This window comes from Meleagris gallopavo, chromosome 1, assembly GCF_000146605.3.
Source record: "Meleagris gallopavo isolate NT-WF06-2002-E0010 breed Aviagen turkey brand Nicholas breeding stock chromosome 1, Turkey_5.1, whole genome shotgun sequence".
Lineage (NCBI taxonomy): Eukaryota > Metazoa > Chordata > Aves > Galliformes > Phasianidae > Meleagris > Meleagris gallopavo.
Genome location: NC_015011.2, coordinates 169904650 through 169930587, shown reverse-complemented (window position 1 = coordinate 169930587; position 25938 = coordinate 169904650). Strand labels below are relative to the sequence as shown.

Genomic DNA, 25938 nt, shown 5'->3' with positions numbered 1-25938 from the left:
TGCAGCTCAGATTTTCCATTCTTACATTAAATTTGACATGCTATAAACCCTCCCTTATACCACAGGTGCAATTCATTTCTGTCCTGAAATCTGTTTCTGCTTGACTAGACTTACTTCGTATCTCTCTAAAAAGGATGTTCTGTCAGTTTTTAGCAGTTTACCAGGATTTAAGGAATTGATTGGGAGCAGTTTGTTGAAAGCAGGTAGCTTACTACTGTCATTTAATATTACTGAAAGCAAGCATACTTTTGAGATTTGGAAGAGTCACGGAACCAGTGTAGAGTTATGGAGGTGGGATTTGTTGTCTGGAAGATGATGAATAACGTTATGATACACTGAGAAGTAGAAAGATCGTCAAATTAGTGGTATTTCCTTGGTTCCTTGGGAATATAGCCAAAAGTAACAAATACCTTCAACTTATAAAGAACATTGATAACTGATTATTCTTTTTGTGGGCTACAATGGATTGCTTTTTAGATAATGAGAACAGGGAAATCAGTAAATGCATTCAAGATTACTCAATTAGTTTGGCCTTTTTGGCCTTTTCAGTCTGAATAAATTCTGTGCAAAATTACCTCACATATGAACTTCCCAAATGACTTTTATGTACGTCTCTTTTCCAATACATGCCTGTGAATTATTAAATACAGAATAAAATTCTTACATTAAGGTGTTACTGTTTTTCTGCCAAAATGAAATACTGTTTTCATTCCAATCTCTGAAAAACATAGCTAGTACTCTCTGTCTTGGCCTCTTGTATCACAAAAGGTTTTCAACACTTTGTGTTTGGATTCTTTTTGATCAGCTAATATAAAGAGCCAAAATGTGGATGAGCAGCTATAGCAAAGAATCCTAAATGAGAATATTTCATCTGAGGTTCATTCCACTTAGTGTCAGACAACTAAACTAAGAGACTCCAAACTTGCAATGTACACGGCTGCTACGAAAATAATGCTTCTTGTTTTATTATATCAGCCCATGATGTCAGAGATGTATATTGATGGTATGGTAGTAGACACTGAACTTTCCCACTGATGTTTAATTACATTTTGTCACCATGCAGCAAACAGCAGCATAGGGACAGTCTGACAGAATGACATCTGATATGGAAGTGCATAAGAAGCAAAGGTGTATCACTGAATTTTTCCATGAAGAAAAAATAAGGCATCCACTGACACCTTAAGAAAATAGGTCTTAGTTTCCAATTCCAGCTCTGAGGTTGTGTGGCAAGTTTTTGATCCAGGAGACTGAAAACTTGCCGCTTGTTTTACTTACTTACTTGAAAATTTAATTACTTGTTTAACCTTAATGTTGAAAATATTTAATATGAATAGTCCAATCTTTACACATAGTCTTTGTTTCTGTTACATATGTAACATTGGGACAATATAATTCTCCTATGAAGTCCATCCTATGGAGTGCTTTACAGAGTCCAGCTAGCCCAGGGAAATGAGCTGAATTTTTCATGTACTTAGCTAACTTCAAAATCAGTTTCACAAAAAGGCATAATTCCAAATGTAAATGCCATGAAACATTTGTTTTTCGAGTACTGTAGTCCTTGAGCAGTAAAAGAGAAAACTATCTTGACTTTGATATTCTTCATTTTGCAATGGACTTTGCACAGTTAAAAACATTGCCATTTTCACTCTCATCATTATTTGAGGGCTGTTATGTTCTGCAGGTTTCTCCCGTGTTTCCCCACCCTCTGAAAAGAGCTGCTTGGTGTGGATGTGTTCATCTGTAACACTGGCCCAACAGTGCATTCCATCTTTATCTCCTCCCTTTCTGCTGGCAGGTGGCTTTGACTTTCTGCGGGAATACCAGTCCTCTCCGGTGCCAGACTCCGGCTTGAGCTCCAGCTCCACCTCCTCCAGTATCAGTCTGGGAGGCAGCAGTGGAAATCTCCCCCAGATTACACAAGAGGTTGAGGACATGGACACTGCTGCTGAAACAGATGAGAAAGCAAACAAATTAATTGAGTTTCTGACTACCAGGTAGTGGAGATAAGCAGAAGTTACATTTGTACTCAAAATGCATCTTTTTATGTGTTCTCTACAATTATCTGTAGCAATTTAAAGGATTGAAAGGAAAATGACTGAGCTTGCATAGTAATTACAGATTCCTGTTCCTCTTTTATTGATAAGTGTAGTAGTAGGTAGGTACTTAAAAGCATTACAGTGTCAGGAACATGATAAAAAAAATCTTGCCTGACAAGAATAAAATGTTTAATTGACTGATACTGTTATGTTCAACAGTGAACTAATGGAAAAAGACATTTATTTTATTATGCAGGTAGACAGGAGGTACACAAGGCATAGTGAAAGGCCATGGTGAAACTAATCCTATCTGCTGACTACAGCTGGCACATCCTAGGCAGAATAACAAATTCAAAAACAGGGATTTGTTTATGCTGCTCTCTAAATGGTATAGCATATACTTTGAGAGGTTTTGTATAATATAGCGTAGGTATAGTTATTTTCTTGTATCTTGCTCATATGCATCTTTTCAGTTGCATAATTTCCAGATTGTGGCCCTGGAAATATCCGATCGAATTTACAGTTTTTTATTTTATCTGATTACATCTATTTCAGACGACTCAAAACTATTTTGCACTTTGTTATGTATTTCTTTAAGGGCATTTGGTCCACTGTGGTGCCATGAAGATATCACACCTAAAAATCAGAACACCAAGAGTGCCGAACAACTTACTAATTTTCTGCGTCATGTTGTATCTGTATTTAAAGATTCCAAGTCAGGTAGAAATACTTTTTTGCTTTCGTATCTAAAATATTCTCTCAGGCTCATGCAAAATGTTTATCTGCTGTGATTTAGTACGTCTGCTTGTGCAGAAGCACAAAATATTGTGTGTCTTAAGAACACTGAATGACATATGGAAGAATTGCTTTAGATGTTAAATGTTCCTTCAGATCTGTTGGTAGACAGCCATTTGGATGATTGGTTTACCAATCATATAATAGATATCAATAGATAAAAGCTCCTGTATATCCTTTTGGTGAAATAGACTGTTGTTACAAAGTAAATGTCCTGTAGTAATTTGTCCTAGCAAGTAAATTTTGGTTTTCATTTATCATGTTTTTGGAGCATAGGAAATGTACCAAACATAAGTTGAATACCAACACAGTCGCTAATTAAATATCTTCCAAGACTGAAGCAGAATTCAGAATCAGCTTATTATATTTTTATTTATATTAATGTTTACAGATTTTATCCACAACCTAATGAAGCTCATAGAAAGATTTCTAATTCAGCTTAGCTTTAGGTCTGGGAGTGTTTGCATTACTGCTGGTAAGAATGGTGTGTGGCTTCAAAGTTTGTCCAAGAATTGTAAAAAAAAGCTTGAAATCAGGTGAAAAATATATTTTTCTGAGCAAAACATTTCCAGACTGAGAATTTTGGATTTGCAAAGTTTATTTTCTTACATTCTATGTGAAATAAATGTAAAAGTGGGAAGTTCTCCCCAAACAATATACTTCTGCATCCTCTGCGTCCATTTCTTAGGGGCTATACAGGACACGCTAGAACATATGTCCTCCCCAGAGTGTTAGTTCAGCCTGTATATGATCCACAGTAAAGTCTGCGAAAATTAAAAAGAAAAATGACCTACGGCTCTTTTGCTTAGGTTTTCATTTGGAGCAGCATCTGAGTGAGGTTGCTTTACAAACAGCTCTTTCAAGCTCTTCAAGACACTACGCAGGTCGCTCTTTCCAGATATTCAGGGCCCTGAAACAGCCCCTTTCTGCACATGCGTTGTCTGATCTCCTGTCAAGATTGGTGGAAGTTATTGGAGAGCATGGAGATGAGATTCAGGTATGTCGTTCTTCACAGCACTGTTGATTTAAGGTACATTTAATTTAAAAATACAGTTTTAACAGGTGTTCTGGAGTCAAGTGGTGCAAGGTATACAATGTGGCCTTAGAAAAGGGTTCCTCTGAATTTACTGAACCCAAATATACCCAAAGCCCACTTTAGGCTGTTACAGTCTTATGAAACACCTAGAAGACATTTAGTAGATGTCACTGAATAATCTTCATGATGACCGTTTTTCTCTTTTCATATCATTAATTTGTGCTTAAGAAGCCAATCATCCTATCTGCTAATGTAAACCCACGGCCACCACCTCGTTCTTCAGATGTTTAAAACTTTTTGAATAAAGAAATCCACACCATCCATAGCAACACAAAACTTACACTGACCTAACTTGATCCAGTCTTCCCTCAGTGAACCGAGATGTTCACTCAGTTTAGCTAAATAGACTTTTCTTTCCTGTAGCCTTACAGACAGAGCCTATTTATTAAGAGATTCATGACTTACACAAAGAGAACTGCTAGCTCTTAATAAGAAATAGACTGACATTACTTCCATATTTTACGTAGGTAATGAAACTGCCACCAGATGACAGTAGTATTCTGTCACAATGGCTTGCATGGAATTTAAACCAGTGACCTGCAAAGTCAGAGGTTCTGTATGCCATTATTGGTCCCATGAGATATGTGCTCTTCTTGCGTGCCTTCATAGATCAGTCAGAGGCAGAAAATAAAACATAGTGACATTTTAATGTTCAGAGTAATGGCAGTGGTGTGAATGTAGTTCTGTTTTCAGAAGAAATCATTTTCAATAGGTGACTTTATTTTATGAACGAAATATTATTGAATATTCATTATTTTCAAAATCTTTGTTGAAATGACTAATCTCATGCATTGATAGGGGTATGTAATGGAAGCACTACTTACTTTGGAAGCTGCAGTGGATAATCTGTCTGACTGTTTGAAGAACAGTGATCTTTTGACAGTGTTATCTCGGTAAGAGCCTGCTTCACCTACGTATATCTTTCTTTTTCTATGTCTCATGATACAAAGTGTGTGGTTCTGCAACCTGACAGCATTAAATGATTTTTGATACAATTGGGTCCATTTGCAGCCTTCACAGAACTCAACTAACAGCACATCACAGCCAGATTTTGCAGTAGCTGGAATACTGTTGATAGAACTAATGGAACTTTCCAATGCTTTGTAAATTCTGTCATGTTGCCACTAGGCTATAATTTATTTAAATATCCTAGAAAAATATTATCTTTTTTGCTCTTTGTGTTTTTGTACCATATGCTTTAAAACATATCTAGAAAAAAAGTTGTGATTTAGAATATTGGTTTCATAGATCATGTTATTCTCAGTTTTTTTCCCATACTGATTTTGCTAATGGCTTAGACTATTTTTCTGAGACTGCTGGCCTTGAAGTAGACATTTGTGCATTAAGGGAAAATTCAGGTTATTTCTGTAACACGGCTATTACCAGGACTGAGGGAAAACTAATGTCTGTTGGTCTCCTCATAGCAAGGACAGCATTGAGAACATCTTTGTGAAAGTTAGCATTAAGTTACCAAGCTTTACCTACAAGATAGAAAACACAGGGACTATCATTCAGATTGGATATTAGGAAAAATTTATCCTCAGGAAGAGTGGTAATGCATTGGAGCAGTCTACCTAGGGAGGTTGTGGAGTCAGGATCCTTTGGAGATGTGTGGAAAACATGGAGGTGTGACACTGAGGAGGATGGATTAGTGAGCATGGTGGGGATGGGCTGATGGTTGGACCAGATGATCTTAGATGTCTTTCCAAACCTGATGATTCTTTGATTCTATGATTGTATGTTTGCTGAAGCTAGCAGGTGAAGTATTGTTGTATCATACTGCAGAGGCAAAACACAAGTATTGCTTAATGACAGAGTGGAGCTGGGGCAATACAGTTTCTGCTTTCTGCACTGAAGAGCTATTCTTCAGTGCATATTGTAGGAAAGAGCAAGATGGAGCACCAAAGAAGAAACATTTCAGAAGGTAATGGGGTGCAATATTTACCTTAGCAGGATGTGTACTAGCAAGGAGAACTTTGGCAACCACACGACAGGTCTTCTGAGACTAATGTGGTATATTGGTCATTCTGCTTAATATACAGTATTTCTAATTTCTACATTTCTTCACATTATTCCTTAAGCCACTGCATATTTTTCCTGCCAGCTGCTGAGGTTTCTCCACTGATAAAGGCATTTTAAAGACCAACAGATTTCAGTTTTACCATTGCCCCTTTTTATGGACACTTCTGCAAGTCGCTTGACAGCTCTGTCTCTCCTATCCCCATGTCATTTAGACCTATCTACATTGTGGGTTATCCTGTTATGATTTGGCATTGTGCCATGTGAACCTGACTTCTATCATGTCTGTGAGAACTTCTGGAATAAAAAAGGCAAGATGCAGTAGGCAGTTTGCTCATTTACTTTTTCTGTTTAAGTATTTATTTACATTTTGATAAGTACATGCATCCAGTATTTACAGGATTCAAGCTGTGCATTCACACTTCACAATATATGTTCTTTGTTTTGGGTTCAGTTCATCTTCGCCAGATTTAACATCAAGCACCAAGCTGACTGCAAGCAGGAAAAGCACGGGCCAACTGAATGTCAATCCTGCAGGCAGTAACACAGCCACTGCTGAACGAAGCAGACACCAGAGGAGCTTCTCTGTACCCAAGAAGTTCGGAGATGTGGACAAGTCCTCAGATCCACCTCGCAGTGCCACTCTAGACAGAATTCAGGCATGCACCCAGCAAGGCCTCTCTTCTAAAACCAGAAGTTCATCTTCTCTAAAGGACAGTCTCACTGACCCATCCCATATTAACAATCCAACCAACCTACTGGCCACTATCTTCTGGGTTGCTGTGGCTTTGATGGAATCTGATTTTGAGTTTGAGTATCTAATGGCATTGCGGTTACTGAATAAACTTCTGGCTCATTTGCCACTAGATAAAGCTGAAAATCGAGAGAAGTTAGAGAAGTTGCAAGGGCAGCTGAAGTGGGCAGACTTCTCAGGGCTTCAGCAGCTACTCCTGAAAGGATTTACCTCCCTTACTACTACTGATCTCACACTACAACTCTTCAGTTTGCTCACACCAGTGTCTCGAATATCCATGGTGGATTCCTCCCAAGCTATAGGTAAAAACAGTATATTTTTCACTCTTTCAGTTTCTGTTGCTGTTATTTTTGATGTCAGACCTCACTGGGCTACCTGCATAAAACCCCAAATGGCACTTTTATCTTCTAATATAGTCATTGTTTAGATTCATGTGCTTTTTGGAAGTTTTGTAGCAATACAGCATGTTTCTGAAGAGTGAATCGATTGCAAAGTGAGGCTTTGGAGGAGAGCAGTCATGTATTTAACAATTCACTTTTAGGGCTTAGCAGCTTATACAGTTTCTGAGTGCTGATAAAATTAACAATGTATGACAAACTTCACATAACCTATTTTTTCCACTTCTTCCACTGAATTATTATCCAGAATATTACAGATTATATGATTTAAATAAGCGCTTTGTGCGATTTTTCTTAGCACATATTGAGAGTAAGAGTACAAATGCAGTGAACAGGTTTTCCCTCTGTAAGCACCTGTGTGTGGTGCTCCCTGTCCCTGGAGGCTTTCAAGGAGAGTCTATATCAGGCCCTGGGCAACTTGATCCAGCTGTGCGCGTCTCTATTCATTGCCAGAGAGTTGGACTAGAGGGTCTTTAAAGGTCCTTTCCAACTCTATTCTGTAATTCTATGATTCTATGTGAACTGATCTTCTGCTGGACATTTCACACATGGGCTGTGAAGTTACCATCTGAAAGTATCTTTGTCTCTTCTCTGAGTGTAGAGGAAGCCTAGAGAAATTTTGCTCCTAACTTGGGCCCCATGTTTGATTGTATAAAATGATCATAAATGATTAGAAGGTTATTTTCATTAGTCCAGATTCTTTTCCAAAAAACCTGATTGTGCTGGTTACAATAATTTGATACTAAACTCTCAGCTCCCACATGAACTGGAGTAGTTTTTGTTACAGCTCTGCATTACAATCACTGGCAGCCCTGAGCCAACTATGAGTTGGTGCGAAAGAGCTGAATCCTTGCTCCTGAATGAGCCCATGTGCTGATGACAGGGGATGCCTCTTCATGCAGGAGCCATCTACTAGCTTTGGAACCACACATTTGGGAAGTTCCATTTGACAACTTACATCTGAATTTTGATTCATTACTGTTATTACTTCAGCAATGTAAAAAATGGAAGCTGTGTCTAGCAGCCCAACTAAAACAGTTGTTTGTTTATCACTGAATTTCTTCATGTGTTTGAGCAGCAGTGATCAAAAAGCTCTAATGTTAAGACTGCTAAGTGGAAAAAATAAAAATACTCTGTAGCAAGAATAAGGAATATACTCCTGTGAGATATCCTGTAAATACCTGTTTCTGTGATATTACTGTTTGCAGAAGTAGGTTCATTCTTTATAACATATTGGTGCCTAATTGATAGACTGGATTTTCAAACTAAGTCTCCTTTTAAGACAAATGTGGTGTGGCAGTGGTGTGAACAATTTGACAAGAATCTGTGTGAGTTTATGGGTAATGTAATACTGAAACTGTGACCTGCCCCAAAAATACCATCTTAAAGATTGCTGTGACTCTTACCATCAGGAATATCCATTCTGTTCTTTATTTCCTGTTCTAGGATTTCCACTGAATGTTTTGTGTCTTCTGCCCCATTTAATTCAGCATTTTGACAGCCCAAACCAGTTTTGTAAAGACGTAGCTGAAAGGATTGCACAGGTATGAAAGTTATTTACTCTTTTGTACATCTGCAAATCTTTAAAATGCAGTTGCTTTGTTCTTAATGTGTTTTGAAATTTATATTTACTTAGGTTTGTTTGGAGGAAAAGAACCCCAAGCTATCAAATCTTGCACATGTCATGAGCCTTTATAAAACACACAGCTACACAAGGGACTGCGCTACCTGGGTGAATGTGGTCTGCCGTTATCTTCACGAAGCATTTGCTGATATTACTTTGAATATGGTTACGTATTTGGCTGAGGTAAGTTTTCAGAGACTTCTTGCCATTTTAATCTTTCTCTTGCCTAACAATCAAAGAGCTGAATTTTGGGAGATTACTTAGGGATCTCTGTAGCTGTTACTAAAAATGAAGAATAAAGAGCAGAAATAGCAGAAAAGAAACAGATTTACTGCAAGAAATTAATGTGCCAGGTTCTCTGTCAGAAAGCTTAAATAAAGTCAGCAGCCATCTCTGATACTGACTGTCCACATATTTTTGAAACCTAAGAGTCCAGGCTGCACACCCTCACTCAGACTTCAGGGCATGGTTGGCTCTTCATCAAGTTGCAGTTAATCACCATGTTTGCAGATGAGAGCTCTAACAGTCATGTCAGATCTTCACTGATGGTGAAAGCCATGACTCTTCTGTTAGAAACTAAACCAAGAACCTGAGATTTTTCTCTTTATAAATTCAGGGACTCTGAAAAGCTATAAGCTCTTCAAACATGCCAACTCTGATTCCTCCAGAATTAATGATCTTATTCATTGGCAAACTTGAATTTCCAATGAACAAATGCTATAAATGCCAAGGTCTAAGCTTTTTCTCCTTTGTTTTCCCAACCTTAGGAAAGCATTTGCCCCTCTGTTTTACCTTCAGTGTTGTATGCACAATTCTTGGTGTTGCTGCATCTCCACAAAGGCTGTTGAATGTGATCTTCGTTTGCATTAAGTGCGTTAGGCACTTCCCCTTTAATGTAGTTTAGCACCAGGCTACTATATGAACAGCAAATCAAGCAAGTTTTTGACCATAATTAAGTCACATTCCTCAGGCAACACCATCATCAAAGGATAACAGAGTAGTAAGCACGACTTCCTTTCTCCATATTTACATTAACTGCAGCTCTGTTGAGTCATGTCTGGGGAGTGTTTGCATGGGTACAGGGTAGCTGCCAGTCTGAACGAATAGCAAGGGGCAAGAAACCATCTTGTTCAGCCTGCTGTGTAGCCATAAAAAGACTTTTCCAGCATTCTGGATGTTTTTCTCCTTTTCTCATTAACTGATCCCCAGAGCAGCACAAAAAATGTTCTGCTGTCTCCTGTAAATCAATTGTGGGATACACTGTAAATATGTACAACTGAATGGGTTAAGAGCCCCACTGGGCAACCTCCAGTTGAATGTTATAGCCGCTGGTTATAAAGCCTGTGCTATAACAATCCTGGCTCAGTCCCCAGTGCTTGAGCCTGTAGGGTACTGGGAAATGTTCAGAGCTTAGAAATAAAAATATAAATCCATGTTGCAGTGGTGACACCTCCACACTCATGGGTTCACCTTCAGAAAGGGTCTTTCTGCCACAAATTTTTACAACTGTGAGAACAAATGCTCTCAGCAAAAGGCAAAAGCTTCAATTACTGCCATTCAGACAAAGACTTTCATTTAATCTGTTTGATGGAAGGTAATTGCTTGTCAGCTATAAGGGTATGAGCTGTATGTCTTAAAATGAGACATTTGAATAATATCCAAACCTTGCAGTGACAAGCAGTGCTCCTTACTCAGTTCTACAGCTACAGCCATGGAAAACGAGAAATTTCATCTAGGCAAATATTTGGGGATCTCAGTTTACAGATGAGGAAAAATCGTTGTTTAACAGTGCAGTAGAATTTTGAACCTCTGCTACAAAAATCAGCATACAAACCAATAGCTAGAAGCCTACTGTCATTTTATGTTCAATTGTTGCATATTCGTGTTTAAAAGTCAACTTTATAGCATGAGAGTACAATCATCCTAGAACCATATCTGAGTTAGCATGGGTCTTGTGTTAAACTAGTAATTAGACCAGGATCATTCTTAGGCTGAAACAGTCAATACAGGAGAAAGGGCAGGAAGCACACAGTGGTTGTAATATGCCTATGGTAGATGTTCACTCCTCATTGTTAGAGGACTTCCTGTGATGGAAACATGAACATTAATAACCCCTTAGAAGCCAAGGAATCGCTAGATCTGCCTTGCAAGGAGAAGCACATCCTAGATCAGGTATAATCCCAATGCTACCTTGTCAACTGGGTGTGGCTTGTGAGATACCTTCTATATTCTCATCTCAGTGCACAAGGAATCCATTTCTTTGCCTGATAAATGTAGCCTGAGAAGTGCTGCCAGATTTGGAGAGACAAAGGCAGCATTCATTCAACCATCAGCAGGCAACCCTGGCAGCCCTTGGAGGAGAAGGCTTTGCTTTCCATCAACTTCCTAGTTAACCGCTGCTTCAGGAAACTGAGCTAACAGAGTGTGCTACCCTAGACCCAGAAAAACCCTACCATACGCTGGAGAGGAATCTACAAGTTTTCAAAACAGTTCATAGGAACCAGAGTCAAAGACTGAGAATAGTTAGATTTCATTTTGCAAATGTAGTGGGACCGCCTTGTCCTGGAATTCACTGATCTGAATGATGTGTTATCTAAACTCCCACCTTGCTGCTGGTTTTGTTACTCATCATAGCCAAAGAATTCTTACTGTTTTAAGTGAGTTTTAAAATTGTTATTCCTTACCACACTTTAGTTCTCATGAGAAATTCATGATGCATTCAAATACACTTGAACTATCAAAAGCCACATACAATAATTACACCAAATGAAAACTGACATAGTCCACAAATGTTTATAAAGTTTAGAGAGGAAGATGTTTTTAAGCCAAACGATTCTGTTGACAACAAACTTATACAAAACTGAATGGAAATTGGAAGCTTTCCTAGAACAGTTTTCTTGCCAGTTACAGAGGAGAAAATCTCACTATTACCCAAGAATTTATATTCCTTTTAAAAAAGTGACTATCTGATGTAAAAACCTCTGCTTGAGAACACAGAATTCCTTCCTCTCATCCAGATTGTTTCTTTCTATCCTTTATTTCATGCTTAAATGATGTACCAAGTGATGTGCTGGATAAGGTGAAACAGTGTACAAGGACAGAATCGAGATCCTAACAGAACACAAGAAAATGCCTATAACCCTGTTTTGAAAAATTGCTAAGCACATTTATTTCTCAGGAAAGGTATTGATGGACTGTAGCTGTTTACCTTGTAGAAACTTTAATTTCAAAACTTCCTGCCATCCTTTTGTAGAGGAATGGATAAAGCATGGTGAGTTCTATATTGTGCTATAGTAGAGTTTGCGTACTTTGTTTTATGAATCACTGCTTACTGCTCCTTTTTACTGATAAATCAGTAGATACTTCATGGGATGACATACTCTGCTCTACCTGAGCAGTTCATTTCTGCTGGCATGAAACATCATTTCAATAGAAAGCTTTTCAGGTCATTCAGGGCAGTGAGTGCATCTAGTAAATTACTAGTTTCCTCTTGAGTAACATTTGGCATTTTTGTCTTTTGGAAGACTAATGACATGAGACACTGTGAAGTCTTTTAAAAGTAATTTTCTAGATCTTCTAATCAGTGCTAGAAGAATATTTTGTTGGCCTGAATGTAAAGGTAGTTTCTAATCTTGAAGCTCCTGGTAACCTTTAGCGCTAACGTTTAACTGCCTCTGACATTTGTGGGGAGGGACAGTAGCTGTCAGTAGTGAAAGAATGTGCTACCTTCCAGGAAATGTTCAGCTCTTTCACCCACATGCAAACATAACATGTCTGTTTGTATGGATCCTGAATTAGTCATGTATATGTTTGAGCACAGTTCTGTTTCCAAGTTTCATTGTGGTATTCCAGTATATACATTCAGCTGTTCCAAGATTCCGGGATCTAGATCAAGCCCCTCTTTGTATTAGCGTGTACATAAGGACACTCCAGGGAATCCATCTCCTCCTTAGCAGAAAGTGTTTCCTTGGCAGTTACAGCTAGTGAACAGTGGCAATGAAGTATGTTTGGTAAATATCGGTGTCTGAATAGTAGTAGTTTTGTTTCTTTAGTATGTTGTTTTTTTTCTCCTTGACTTTCAGCAAAGGCAGAAATATAAAGGTACTCCCCTGTTTTTATTGGATGTACTTCCCCTATTAATGTGTAAATATTACCTGCCGGTTTACTCAACTGTAGAATCTGTTTTCTGGATAAGCTAGGGCAAGCGTATATAGAAGATATGTTTCATTATCAAAACAGGCTGGCATTTGGCTCTCAGCTTAAAGCTTTATTTTATTTCACACTTTTATCATCATCTCTTGTAAAATGTTTGTAAAATGCTATTGCAAAATGAGTGGGTGAGGAGAGATTAACAATAAAAGTACTATTCATGAAACTAGTAACTTTTCTTTTAGGGAAGAAGGTCTCAAAATTTATCTATAATCACTTCACTTTTTTTAACAGCTGCTAGAAAAAGGTCTTCCCAGCATGCAGCAGTCCCTCTTGCAGATGATCTACAGTCTTCTCAGCTATATGGACCTGTCAGCTATTCCTGTCAAACAGTTCAACATGGAAGTGCTAAAAACTATTGAAAAATATGTACAGGTAAATTTCTCCTTTATATTAAAATAGGAACTTTACAGTATTTAGTACGTTGATTTTCTTTGTATGATTTTAAGACTACGTTAGTACTGAGACCATCCACTGTGATAACTAATTAATAAACATCCTTACGCCTAATAGGCTGTGTGTCCCCAAATAAGATGCCCAGCTGTGTGTTCTCTGTGTGGGAAGGGTTAAACTGCAGCTATATTGCTTTGGGAAGAAGCTTGATACCAGGCAGATCCTGACTGACCTCTCTTTTTAATAATTAGTGTGAGGGAAATGTGGCATAAGCACTTTCTTTTACAATGGTACCTTAAGCAAGGGGCTTAGTTTCTGCTTTGAAACTGTTCTGTAAATATATATTTAGTCAGTGAACAAGACAGAGAAAAAACAGTATTATTCCAAGTCCACATTCTTATTATGTGTAAAAAATATGACTGTAAATTGTAAATAGTTATGAAAATATGTGAATCTTTCATTTGCTGATTAAATATATCTCTTTCTAGAGCATTCACTGGAGAGAAGCTTTGAATATCCTGAAGCTGGTAGTTTCTCGTTCCGCCAGTTTAGTTCTACCATCATATCAACACAATGATCTTTCAAAAATGGAAATTCATCGAGTGTGGAACAGTGCTTCCAAAGAGCTGCCAGGGAAGACGTTAGAGTTTCACTTTGATATTTCAGAGGTACTTCTTGTAATTCTGCTGCTTAACACCTTGGTGAATCTTGTCATTCAGTAGTTCCTTAATCAAGTTGTAGCTCCTTAAGAAATCAGAGAAGTTGTGAAATAAAGGAAACTAACAATAGGACTAGAGAGAATGGCCTTAAGTTGTGCCAAGGGAAATTCAGGTTGGGCGTTAGGAAAAACTCCTCCAAAAGTGGTCAGGTGTTGGAAGGAGCTGCCCAGGGAGGTGGTGGAGTCACCATCCCCAGAGGCGTTCGAGAAACATTTAGATGTTGTACTGAGGGACATGGTTTAGGGGAAATAATGGTGGTAGTTGGGTTGTTGGACAGGATAATCTTGCAGGTCTTTTCCAACCTGGGTAATTCTATAATAGAAGAGATAATTTGAACTCTTTTACAGGAGTGATTATCCTAAAGATCCTGTATACCTTTCAATTTTGTAGAATTGAATGGTCTTACTGACTTTAATGGGAAATCATTCAAGTTATAGTTATGAATCTGCATGATTGCTTGTGGCATTATAGATTTCTTTGTGTAGGTAACAGTGAGAATATTGTTATAAAGGTCTTCTTTTTTTTTTTTTCATGTAGGAACATGAAATTTCTAGTAAATGCTGAGCTGTCATGAATCCAAGGAAGAATTTCATTGTGCATTAAAATGGGGCCAGACTGCTCAGTAATCTTAATCTGGATTTGAAATAAATTTCATAAACTTTCAGGTTTTATTGTTGAAATTGCAGATTTTTGGGTTACTTCTTATGTTATAAAATGTTTTGACAGTTTCTTTGAATGTTAGCTATTTTTGAATTCAAGCACAAGCTACTAGGGATGGCAACAGCTACTGAGAGTTCACAGTGTAAAGTAATGCACGTACCAAGTGACATGAAATTTGCTACATTCCTTTTTTCACCCATGCTTGTGATGTTCGGAGCAATCTTTACCTGCAACTGAAGTGATAGGCCCCATTTTAAGTTCCTCCTGGAGCACTGCATTGTATTAGTGGATATTTACTCTCTGTTTAAGACTCCAATTATTGGGAGGCGGTACGATGAGCTGCAAAGTTCTTCTGGACGAGATGGTAAACCCAGGGCAATGGCTGTCACCCGAAGCACTTCTTCAACCTCATCAGGATCTAACTCCAATGTCCTTGTTCCTGTGAGCTGGAAGAGACCACAGTACTCTCAGGTAAACTCCTTTAAAATAGCCCACTATTCCTTAATAGTTGCACTTGGAGCAGTTGAATTAACACAAATTGGATTCCAGGCTGGCTGTGTGTGCTAAATATCTCTCTAGGATTCAGAAATGAACTGAGTTATGTTTTGTTTCTATACGGCATTCTTTTAACCTGTAGACCTCAGTGTCAGATGACTCAACTGATGGGTGAGCTCAGCGAGGAGAGCAGACAGACAGCAAGTGCTATTTTCTAAGTGTTGTTTTCTTGGAAAATATATAAAAAGAATTCCTTGGAACAACGTTCCTAAAAGTGATATTTGATTATGTTACTGATTATGTCTAGCTGCAAGTTAAAACTATGCATAATAAATATATTTAATGGATTGGGTTTTTTTTGTGGTTTTGTTTTTAACATAGCAAATTATATAGGAATGACTCAGCCCTTTTGCAGAACATAATTATATACGTGCTTAATTGCAAACTCCTTAACTGTCCTTTCTGAAGTTATCCACAGGATCTAATGTTTTGCTATTAGGCTTACGAGGCTAATTTAAAAATAATAAGCACTAAAATAATTAAGAGCTATTTTTATTTTTCCTTGTATGTACAGTTGCTCTGAGAGCACTGAATGACTGAACTGTTGGTTGGTTCTTTATAAATTTTTAATGTTATTTCTAGCCACCAGAACAATGAGAGGCTTAGAAAATGCTAACTTGAGAAATGTCTTGTTTTCTAGAAAAGGACAAAGGAAAAGCTGGTACACGTCCTTTCTCTGTGTGGTCAGGAAGTTGGACTGAGTAAAAACCCTTCAGTAAGTCGCCTTCTGTTGACCATTTCTGTATATCTTCATGCCCAGAACTTTAAACGCGAAGAACTATATTTCCCAGTGCTGTTGATCTGATTTGTATAATTTAATATCATACTGCAATCATTCTGGTTTACATTGGCTCATACTGCATTTCTCAGTGTACTGGCCATTGGGTGAATGGCCTTCTCACTTAAGGATGATTTACTTACAGAGCTATATGACTTTTTGTGGAGAGGGATGTGTTGCTAGAAGTTTGATGTATGGCAGCTAAGTGTGTAGAGTAATGACCTCTGGTATTACCAATATATAGCCTTTATAAAGTACATAATCGAATCACAGAATTAAAGCTGAGGTGGAGTCTGATTTTTCTGTTAGACAGTACTTATAACTTCACTTTTTAAAAGTTAATATTGTCTTGTGTTAAGAAACAGACAATAGATCATCTAAGGTAGGACATTCTTGAAATAATTATTAAATATTTTCTACAGAAAAAGAAAATTTCTAAACCCTCTTTTGAATATAGTTTATATATCAGTTGTATTCTGATGAACAGATCTTCCATTTCTACAAGGCAGGGGCATTTTCACAACTAAATTGCATGTATAATTGTTTTTAGTAAAAAAGGAAAAATTATCGCTTGTTGTATTTCTAATCTTGACAGATTTTAAACATCATTCTTAACTAGTTTTTTTATTATTATTATTGTCTCATTCCATTGACAGTATTTGTGTTGCAAAGTTCTCTGAGTATTGTTCCTGCAAATGTATACAAACATTTCAGGCAACATCAATCTGCGGCCATTAGGAGGTAGCTGTAATATTCTTGGACGTGTTCCTGCAGTATGAAGTTATTTCTTTGTACAAGTTTAATCTGAAGGCACCTGTCCAACATAAATAATAAAGAGTGTTCTAAAAATACTCAGTGAAGGAATTAGGTGTGTACTGGAAATACAGCCTTCTGAATAACCAATTACAGCTTTTAGGAAGAAACAACCAGAGGGAACAGTTTGTAACGAGAAATCCTTTGAATTGTAGGTGATTTTTTCTTCCTGTGGTGATTTGGATTTGATTGAGCACCAGACGAGCTTGGTGTCCTCAGAAGACGGAGCAAGGGAGCAGGAGAATATGGATGATTCAAACAGTGAACAACAATTCAGAGTCTTTAGGGACTTCGATTTCCTAGATGTTGAGCTGGAAGATGGGGAGGTACAGTATATTTTATCTGAAACATCTTTTTTATTAAAATACTTCTATATTATTTGTACTAAAAGCTGTAGTCCTCTTGTAATATAAAGCTTCAGCTGTATAACTATAAACTTCATTTTGTGTTGAGATTATTTATAATGTTCACTTACTGTTTATTTCAGTAGCATAACAGTAACAGGCTACCACACCCTTCCTTTTTGAGTCAACTTTAGGAAACACTGCAGAACTGTTACTAGAAGATAAAGCCTCTGTTCTAATACCTTTTAAGTGAGCTCACTTTTAAGTCAGTTTATTTTAAACACAATTTTAAAGGTATAAATTGTTAACAAGTTGTATTTTGAGATTTAAAAAAGCATAAAATTGTTCCAAATCTGTTGGTTCATGAATAACCCTCCAAAATATGAATTCAGGCCTTCGGGTTGTTGGTACTCCTACAACTGCTGACGAAATCACTAATACTTAGAGAGATGTACCTCTCATTCTGCTGACACTGTCAGTGGTTTCATCATTTCATACAGAAGCAAAACAAAAGCCTGGAGGACCAGGTCAAGTCTTCACAGGTCAGATTGTCTGTACCTAAACAAGTGAAGAAGTTGAAAAAGTGCTGAAATTTGGGGTGCTGCACCCTTTACCTTTGCTTATATAAAATTTGAAGTGTATCTTTGTATTTGGGTGCCAAACATCTCTAACAGTTTTGTTGCTATTTAAATGTTCTGGAATTAATAACTCTTTTGAAGAGTGCAAATGTTCATATAACTTAACTGTTTAACCAATTGTTTTATCATAATCTGGACATGGATTTTAACTTGAGTATTCTTAGGCATCACTCTTGGCCTTGAGAAAAACATGTACAAGAAGAAATAATCAGATTTTTCCACTACTAGAATTATTTAAGATAAACTGACCCCTCAACTCTGAACTCGCATCTGAATTTAACTTATTTTCCAGTGAAAGAAAGGATGAATGAATGGAAGGAGATGTCACAGAGTCCTTATTTATGGTCAGGAATCTCCATATGAAAATGTAATTTAAGATCACAGCTGTCCATTGCTTTGCTCAACAAAAAATTAAATTAAAAAACAAGTGACATCATTAGTTGAAAGTAGGTTAACTAAGTATTATGGAAGAGCTTTATTTTCCAAACAGTAATAAAAAACAGCAATAAAAAACAGCAATGCGGGGTTCCTTTGTCAGTGTGTACCAGCTGCAATTGTTTCTGTGTCTTAAATGCTTTCAAGATATTACAAGAGATCGGGACTAATTATCATACAATAACTGTTTGTCCAATGGGTGATACGTAGGAATTTCTTCATTCTCTTCAGTTAAAAGCATATGTGTAATTATGTATAATTACACATAATAATTCCTGTCCAACAGTGCACCTTCATGGACTGTGATCCTACAGAGATTTATTCTTTATATGTGGCTGACTTCAAGTCTGAAGCCTAAATATATTAATTATCTTAAGTTGGCTGTGAATAAGATACTAAACTGTTCTAGTTTTATGCGAAGTAGAACTAAAAATGTGGTCCTTTACATAAGGCAATTTGGAAATTGCCATGGATTGTATTCCAAGGTCTAGATTCCAATCTCATTTACCAGTGTTCTGCTGAAATTGGTACTTCAGCCAAATTCAGACCTGGTAGAATCTGTATCTCTAATGACTCAAGGGAAATCGGATCTGAATTTAATTGATTAATAAACATTAATAAAAAAAGTGTTGGAAAAACTTAAACTAGCAAGAGCAAAAAAAAAAAAAAGTTACAATTTAAACAGGTCAGTGATGCTTTTATCACCCCCTGATCACAAAATGAACTTTTTTGAAACTTAATAAAGATGTGAAAACAGTTAGTGAATGTTTTCAAACTTAAAAGATAAGGCCGAAGAGTTGAAATATTTTTTTTTTAATGACATTAGTTAAAACTGTAGGCAAATGTTTGTCTATGATGTCTTTAATACAGTAATTTTACATAGATTCTTTCTATTTGTTTTTCTATCTGTTATATCTGCTACCCAGGAACTTCAGGTAAGAATGCTACTTGAACTCAGATGTGCTAGTATATGTTTATGCCTTCTTGCAAATTTGTATTATAAAATAATCTTGTAGTTTTGTTGTTGCCCTCCCCCTCTTGTGTGTATGGGTGGGTGGGCAGATGTGTGCCTGTCCTTCTGACAGGTGCTTCATTTTTGTCTTTTGTTAGAATTACTTTTTATTTTCTTTCACAAAATTAGTTTTAAATTACATTCTGCTTCTATTTTAAGTTTTTTTTTTTTAACATGTTCTTGACAAATTTTAAACTTTCTTAATTCTAGAATCAGCATTTTTGTTGATAAGTATAATGTATAAGTATTATGTGCAAACAAAAGAATTCCCAACCTTTCAGTTGTAGTATGTTGGCTTCTGTTAGCATCTCATGAAAGGTGATACTTGAGACCTTTTCAGAAAGCGTAGATTATTGGCAGTGAGAATAAATCAGTTCATACAACTTAATTTAATTCAGCTGCATACTCCTACCACCTTTTCTGGAATCTGTGAAGAAAACTGAAAAGGCGCATCAGTGTTTGTTTGTTTGTGAACTGCAGTGCATTTCATATATAGAGGGGGCTGCAATGACACAGAATTTGAATGAATTATAGAAGGGATTTGACAAAAAATTAACAACGGTATTTTGCATATATGTTTCTTATATCTTGAATATCAGTTACGATATTCAAAAACAACCCCTAGAAATATCTTTGTCTCAAAATACCTGTGCATTAGAAGATACAGTGATATGGGAGTGCTGCCATACTCTTCCACACAGTACATTTGCCTACATCCTCAGTATTTGTGTTAGTCCATTAACTCTGCGTACAGTGCCATTACATATGGTAAAACCTTAGGAAATAAGTTTTCTATGATTCTTACTGGCTTTATGAAGGAGATAGCACTACTCTCCTCTACCCTGGGCTACATCCCTTTTCAGTGTCCTTTCCGTGCCGCCCCTTCCCTTGGGTTGTGGTAATGCTTAAAGTGGCTGCCACGGCCAGTCTGCTCCTGTACTCGAGGGCAGTGATTGAGGAACGTTCAATGTAAGAGCTGCTCACTGCCAGTGAAACACATCTGTAAGTGATTCTTTTTCTGGTGGTTTTGTCAGATAGGAGATATCTTCACTCAAGCTGTAGATTAAAGTGAGCATCCTCTCAAATACACCTTCCTTCCTGCTTGTTTGCTGTGAAGTAAGCACTGCTTCAGACCACAAAACCTAGTCCATCTCAGTACACATGCTGACCTCCTGTATAAATTCAGTATGATTCTAGATGCCCCTGTAGCAAGGTTATGCTAACCCAAAAACTGTGGGTTATTTCATCTCTTATCTTTTTCTCTTCCTTTTAATTAATTCCCCACTTCTAATAGCATGCCCTTCTTTTCTCTTTTTTGTGTTGGCTTCCTTTTTAAACACATTGTAGAAGAACAACAGAACAGGAAATAGGCCCACAGACGTGGGCTGAAAAGTTCATTGATAGCTGTCCTCAACACTGAGGATCCGGTTGTAATAATGGTCATCTTTGCTTGCTCATAGATTTTGCTTTGTTACTTATTATTCACTCATGTTTCTATGCAGAATGTCCCATTGCTGCATGTATCCTCCGGCCTTTAATGGAGGAGGATGAGTTGCCAAGGAATTTGTTAAAATAAGTACTTGGGAACTGCACAGCAATTTCTATGAGTTAGAGATCTAATTTTTTACATCTTAGTTTTTGTGCCCTTCCTGCATAAAATTGCTGTGTCTCAGGATGAAAAGACAGGGTTCTTCTAATAAATGTGTCAGGCTTCATAGCAAATTATTTATGATTTGCTCTTCAGTGTAGTGCATTCTTTAGTACAACATGCTCTTATAGATTGCAGTTTTTGCATTTTTGGATTCTTTTTTTTCTCCAAAAATGTGTTTCTCTTTTTACCTACTACTTGTTCATGAAAAGCAAGCAGAGTGTCATATAACTGAGCTTTTCCTATTTCCAGTCATTTTCCAGAGCTCCTTGAATTACAGGGCAGTGGTGCAAAGTAAGATCTATTTGTGCAGTCTGTCAGTTGATTGTTAAGGAAGTGAGGTCACTGTAGAATTAATTGCACATTGCAGTTCAGGGCACCCGTTTCAGGAAATGTCTGAGCCCTGAACATGGATTACTCAAGTGTTTAAAATCAGATATCTGCTGAAGTACCTCACTGAACTCAGACCGTATTTTTTCTGTGATTGTACATAGTTTCAATCTTCATGAGCATAGGATATAGCTCTTCTGTAATCAGTGATTTGCCAATGCTTATGATTTTTAGGCAGAACTATATATTTTTTTAAATTCAGAAGGTTCATATTTAAAAGATCACTGCCAACTTGAATTTTCAGCAGTTGGTACGTTTGTTTAAGAGTGTTGGTACTTTAAAAATCCTGTTTTAAGAAACCAGCACTCAACTTTAGTAAATGTTTCCTTTCTTTGTAAATTCCCTTCCTATGTTATGTGACGTTGCAGGTTTTCACCTAGAGAAATCCAAACCTGTTGCTGGATGCTTCTTGTGTAAACCTTCTATTGTTTCCAAAGCTCATGTGGTCCATGGCAGGAGCAGCTGCAGATGCTCCCACATTGCTGGACAGGAACATGGCCAGACTTGGTCTGGTTTCTGTGAAATACCTGAAGTAATCAGAAAAATGGTAGCAAACTATTTGTCATTTTTATACAGAAAAGAAATTAAGTGACCTTTGTACCAGTTGACCATCCTAATAAGTGGTTATGCAATTTGATTAATGCACTCAGTTTATATAAATGTACGGGGGATTGAAATTAAGAGTTTATACAAAATGTTTGGTCCATTTGACAGTATCCTTTTTAAAAAAACTGATATTATCAAGAAATGTTAGTTAATGCTATACTTTTGAAGTGTAGTTTCAAGTAGTTCAAATAAGTGAAATAAGCCATGTGAGTCTAGAATCATAAAAAAGTTCAAAATGTTTGCTGCTTTACTGTTATATTTTGCGTGCTGTAGGAGTACATTCAAATCTACCTTAACTCATCACTGTGGTTATGTATGTACAGAAGGATGAAAAGTCTTTAGCATATGTTTCACAATTGAAACATTGCTATGACCTGTGCTCCTAATACTTTTAAACATCATTGGAAAAACCCCTTAAAATTGCTTCAGAACTTTTCTTTTGCCTGTCATTGCTCTATGGTATTGAGGTGTGTGTATACGTGGACTTACAAATCAAATTCTTAATTTGGCAAATGCATGAAAAATATCTAATACTGAAAAGAATGACTCTTCATTTAACTTTCATTTCCATGCTTCTGCTCTTACCTGCAGGTGAAGCACTGGAAAATTTTAAATGCTCCTGTTACATTATGGCTTAACAAAATAATGTTTATATCAAATGTGTATTATATTTTTACATAAAAACATTTATCAACCTAACTTTGAGCTAATTATTAATTTTTTTATATAATGAGTTTCAAATGAAGGAAGCTGACCCTATATCCAATTTCAGGGAGAGAGCATGGACAACTTCAACTGGGGAGTACGGAGACGGTCTCTGGACAGCCTGGACAAGTGTGACATGCAGCTGCTGGAGGAGAGCCAGCTTTCTGGGAGCACGCCCAGCCTGAACAAAATGAACCATGAGGACTCCGAGGAGTCATCAGAGGAGGAGGACCTGACCACCAGCCAGATCTTGGAGAACTCAGACCTAGTAAGTTGCTAAATTGAAATTTAACAGTAGGTAGGATTGTGTTTGTAAATAAGCTGGGCTTTTAGTTTCCTCTCATTCAGGTGCAGTCTTAATATCTGACAGTGGGGGATGACATTCACTGCTTGCTTCTTCCTTATTTACATACGTATGCAAGACTTAATGTAAAGTTCAAAACATAGGAAGGTTCACATCTGATTAGATAACCTTTTTTCCACAAATTAATATGTCTATTTTTCATTAATGGCCAGTAGTAAATCTTCCTGATGTATTTAATACTTACAGAAATAGGAGAAGACTCCAGTTTTGTAAATTGTGTCCAGTTTTCATTGTTCACTTCTAAGATGTTTGCATGCACTTTTTCCAATATAGTTTGTAATATGTCTGCATGTACAAACTGAAAGAGCCTCCGTTACTGCCATTTAATATAATGTCTACTCTGCATGTTCATAAAAGCTAAGCGATAGGTAGCTGTGTACTCAATTCTTCTGTCCTTTTGTTGTTTTTCGAACAGATTATAAATCTTTCCCCATCAGAGGATACAAACCACATTGACTCACTTTCTACGTCATGTGACACAGCCTCAGCAGACCCTCATCATTTTAATATAGGAACATCTAGCTTTGACGTGTCTTTGCCTGATATGAATAATCTCCAAGTGCCTGAAGGATCCAAGGTTGATAAATTTTTACTTCCTTTTCCAACTACAATGGATTTCATGTATAATTTTTTCAAGTTTATTTTGCATGTAATGTCATGAAGAGTTTGATCTGTGAAAGCAAGTACATTCTGACTTTCTGTATGTAATGGCTTCATATAGTACATATATATGGTTGGGCACATTCGTAACCTTTCTATTTTGTTTACAATTTCTTTATTAAAAGATTATACTTATTGTTTCTTGGGGATATTGCACTATATATTCATCAAGATGCTACTAACTCATTAGAAGATGAATTCATGAAGTGTTTACAAGTCACAGCTCTAAGGGAATGCTCTTTTGTTCTTCGTGCCAATTTAAAAGCTAGCTCATGGGGTGGGTGTATGCTTGTAGTCACTGGGATTTTTTTGTATGTGGGAACCTATTGTACGGTTATGTGCACTGGATTCAGTTCTTGCCTTTTGGCAGACACTCAGAAATTTTAAATTCATGACCATAATACTAAGCCATCTTGGAGGGAGGGAGGCAGCAGGATTTGCAAGGATAAAAGAGCCATGTTCAGTACAGTTTATTTCAGACACTTGAATCAGAGGACAAACATAATGTAAGGTTGGTAAATGATAGTGAGTGTGGGTGCACTTTCTTTCATTTTCTATTTGATAATACTTCTGTTTATGGGAGCTCAGGTGAACACTGTCTTTACAGAAATGTAATCTGGATGGGTTTTATTTGGGCTTTATAACACTTCCACCTTATCACTAAAGCTTTCTCTTCGGTGTTTGAGTTGGAATGTCTTCTGCAAGAAAGCAGTGTAAGAGAGTGTGACAGAGGAGGATAGTTGACTTGTGTAATCATCAGCTTTCATTCCTTTTCTTCCCTTTGATCTCTTTTACATGCAGCCGCACAAATAATTGATACAGTACTGCTGATGCTGCATATAAGAGAAGTTACGGAAACTAGAATTCTAGAGAATAAGACATAGGTTGGAATTGTGTTGAGTATTGAACAAATTCTTTGTGCTAGAAACTTCCCTAGGAGGAAGAAAGGACTGGAGGAGGAAAAAGCAGTTAAGAATCAGGGAGGAGAGGAACTTCTTAAGATAATGGTTGTGGAACAGATAAACTGGTTATCATTTGTCAAAACAGTTGCTGGTAGACAGATTATCATGTAACAACTATGAGCAGCAGAAGTTGGCGGAATTTCAGTTCAGGAAGCTGCGGTCAGAATGGGTATGTTTGCAGGTGTGACTAATCATGTCCATCCTGATGTTGTAGTTATTGATTTAATGCCCTAATAGCCGTGCACCAGTGTTCAGCAAAATTGAAAAGCTTTGGAAAAGGTAAAAAAGTAAAGGATGGAAAATTGCAGCAGAGTTTCTTGCAAGGTTGACAAGCAAATTCAACTCATCCTGAGACAGGTTGGGGATTCTGAAGTGTACATAACCCAAGGTAATAAGGCTTTACCAATGTTATAAGGATGTATGAATTGATAAACTTTACACGGTGCACCTTCTCAGTGTTTTTCACCTCAAAGATACTTCTGTATTTTTACTCAGAAAAACTAGTTTGGTGTTTATTTTAAGGAAGAAGTGATCCAATTTTTAGTTAGAAAATTGAAATTGCACCTAGGTAATTTTTGCTTAATTTGGTAACATAAAAACTGAACCCCTTCATGCTTTTTTTTTGTCTGAGTTTTTATTTTCAGAATGCTGATGGTATGTCGGCAGTGCAAAGGAAAATGCTTGTTACTTCTTTAGAGCTATACACAAAGGTTTTCTTGCTGCATCATAATCAAATACAAAAATATTGCTTCTGCTTTTAAATACATGCAGTAAATGAGAGCAACAGGCAGAATAAGCAAGCATTCTGAAATGGTTATTTCCAAATTCCAGGAGTTATCATTAATGAGAAGAAGTTAATTAAGCTTATTTTCTACTAAAGATAGTGACTACAATAATTTAAGATATTATTTGTAAGAGATGAAAAGTCAGTGCTAAATAATGCTATGAGCATACACAGATTCAGATTACACATATTTTTCAAGTTACTGAAACACATCTATTTCTAGAAGTGTATTCCAATCCTACGTGTGAATTCCATTCCTACGTGAATCTTTGGAGTCCACTTTTTTTCTTTTTGCAAAATGAATTGGTCTCCAGTGGGTGTGAAATGCTTGCTTCCTCTTTCTTCCTCCCTTATTCTATCCCATCCAAACATGTTTGAAAGTGGTTAATGCTAACTCCTTCTTGATAAAGCATAAACAGTTTGTGCTGCAGTTCATTTTATCTGTCTTGGACTCAGGAATATTACTATCTTTTTTGCTCCCAACACACATGTACATGCATATGTGCATCTGTGCAGGAGATCTGCCTTTATGAGTCATGTC

General features: G+C 37.0%; 1 protein-coding gene across 1 annotated transcript in view; it reads left to right on the top strand.

The window, feature by feature from the left end:
* The window catches only part of FRY (FRY microtubule binding protein), a 129224-nt gene that overhangs the window by 80198 nt on the left and 23088 nt on the right, over positions 1-25938 (top strand). The window contains exons 39-52 of the mRNA XM_010728931.3: positions 1796-1994; positions 2635-2756; positions 3641-3828; positions 4726-4820; positions 6401-7002; positions 8545-8642; positions 8735-8905; positions 13166-13306; positions 13813-13992; positions 15013-15174; positions 15899-15973; positions 17005-17175; positions 22695-22895; positions 23407-23568. Coding sequence (XP_010727233.2) covers positions 1796-1994; positions 2635-2756; positions 3641-3828; positions 4726-4820; positions 6401-7002; positions 8545-8642; positions 8735-8905; positions 13166-13306; positions 13813-13992; positions 15013-15174; positions 15899-15973; positions 17005-17175; positions 22695-22895; positions 23407-23568 — 2567 coding nt within the window. The remainder of the gene's footprint in view (positions 1-1795; positions 1995-2634; positions 2757-3640; positions 3829-4725; positions 4821-6400; positions 7003-8544; positions 8643-8734; positions 8906-13165; positions 13307-13812; positions 13993-15012; positions 15175-15898; positions 15974-17004; positions 17176-22694; positions 22896-23406; positions 23569-25938) is intronic.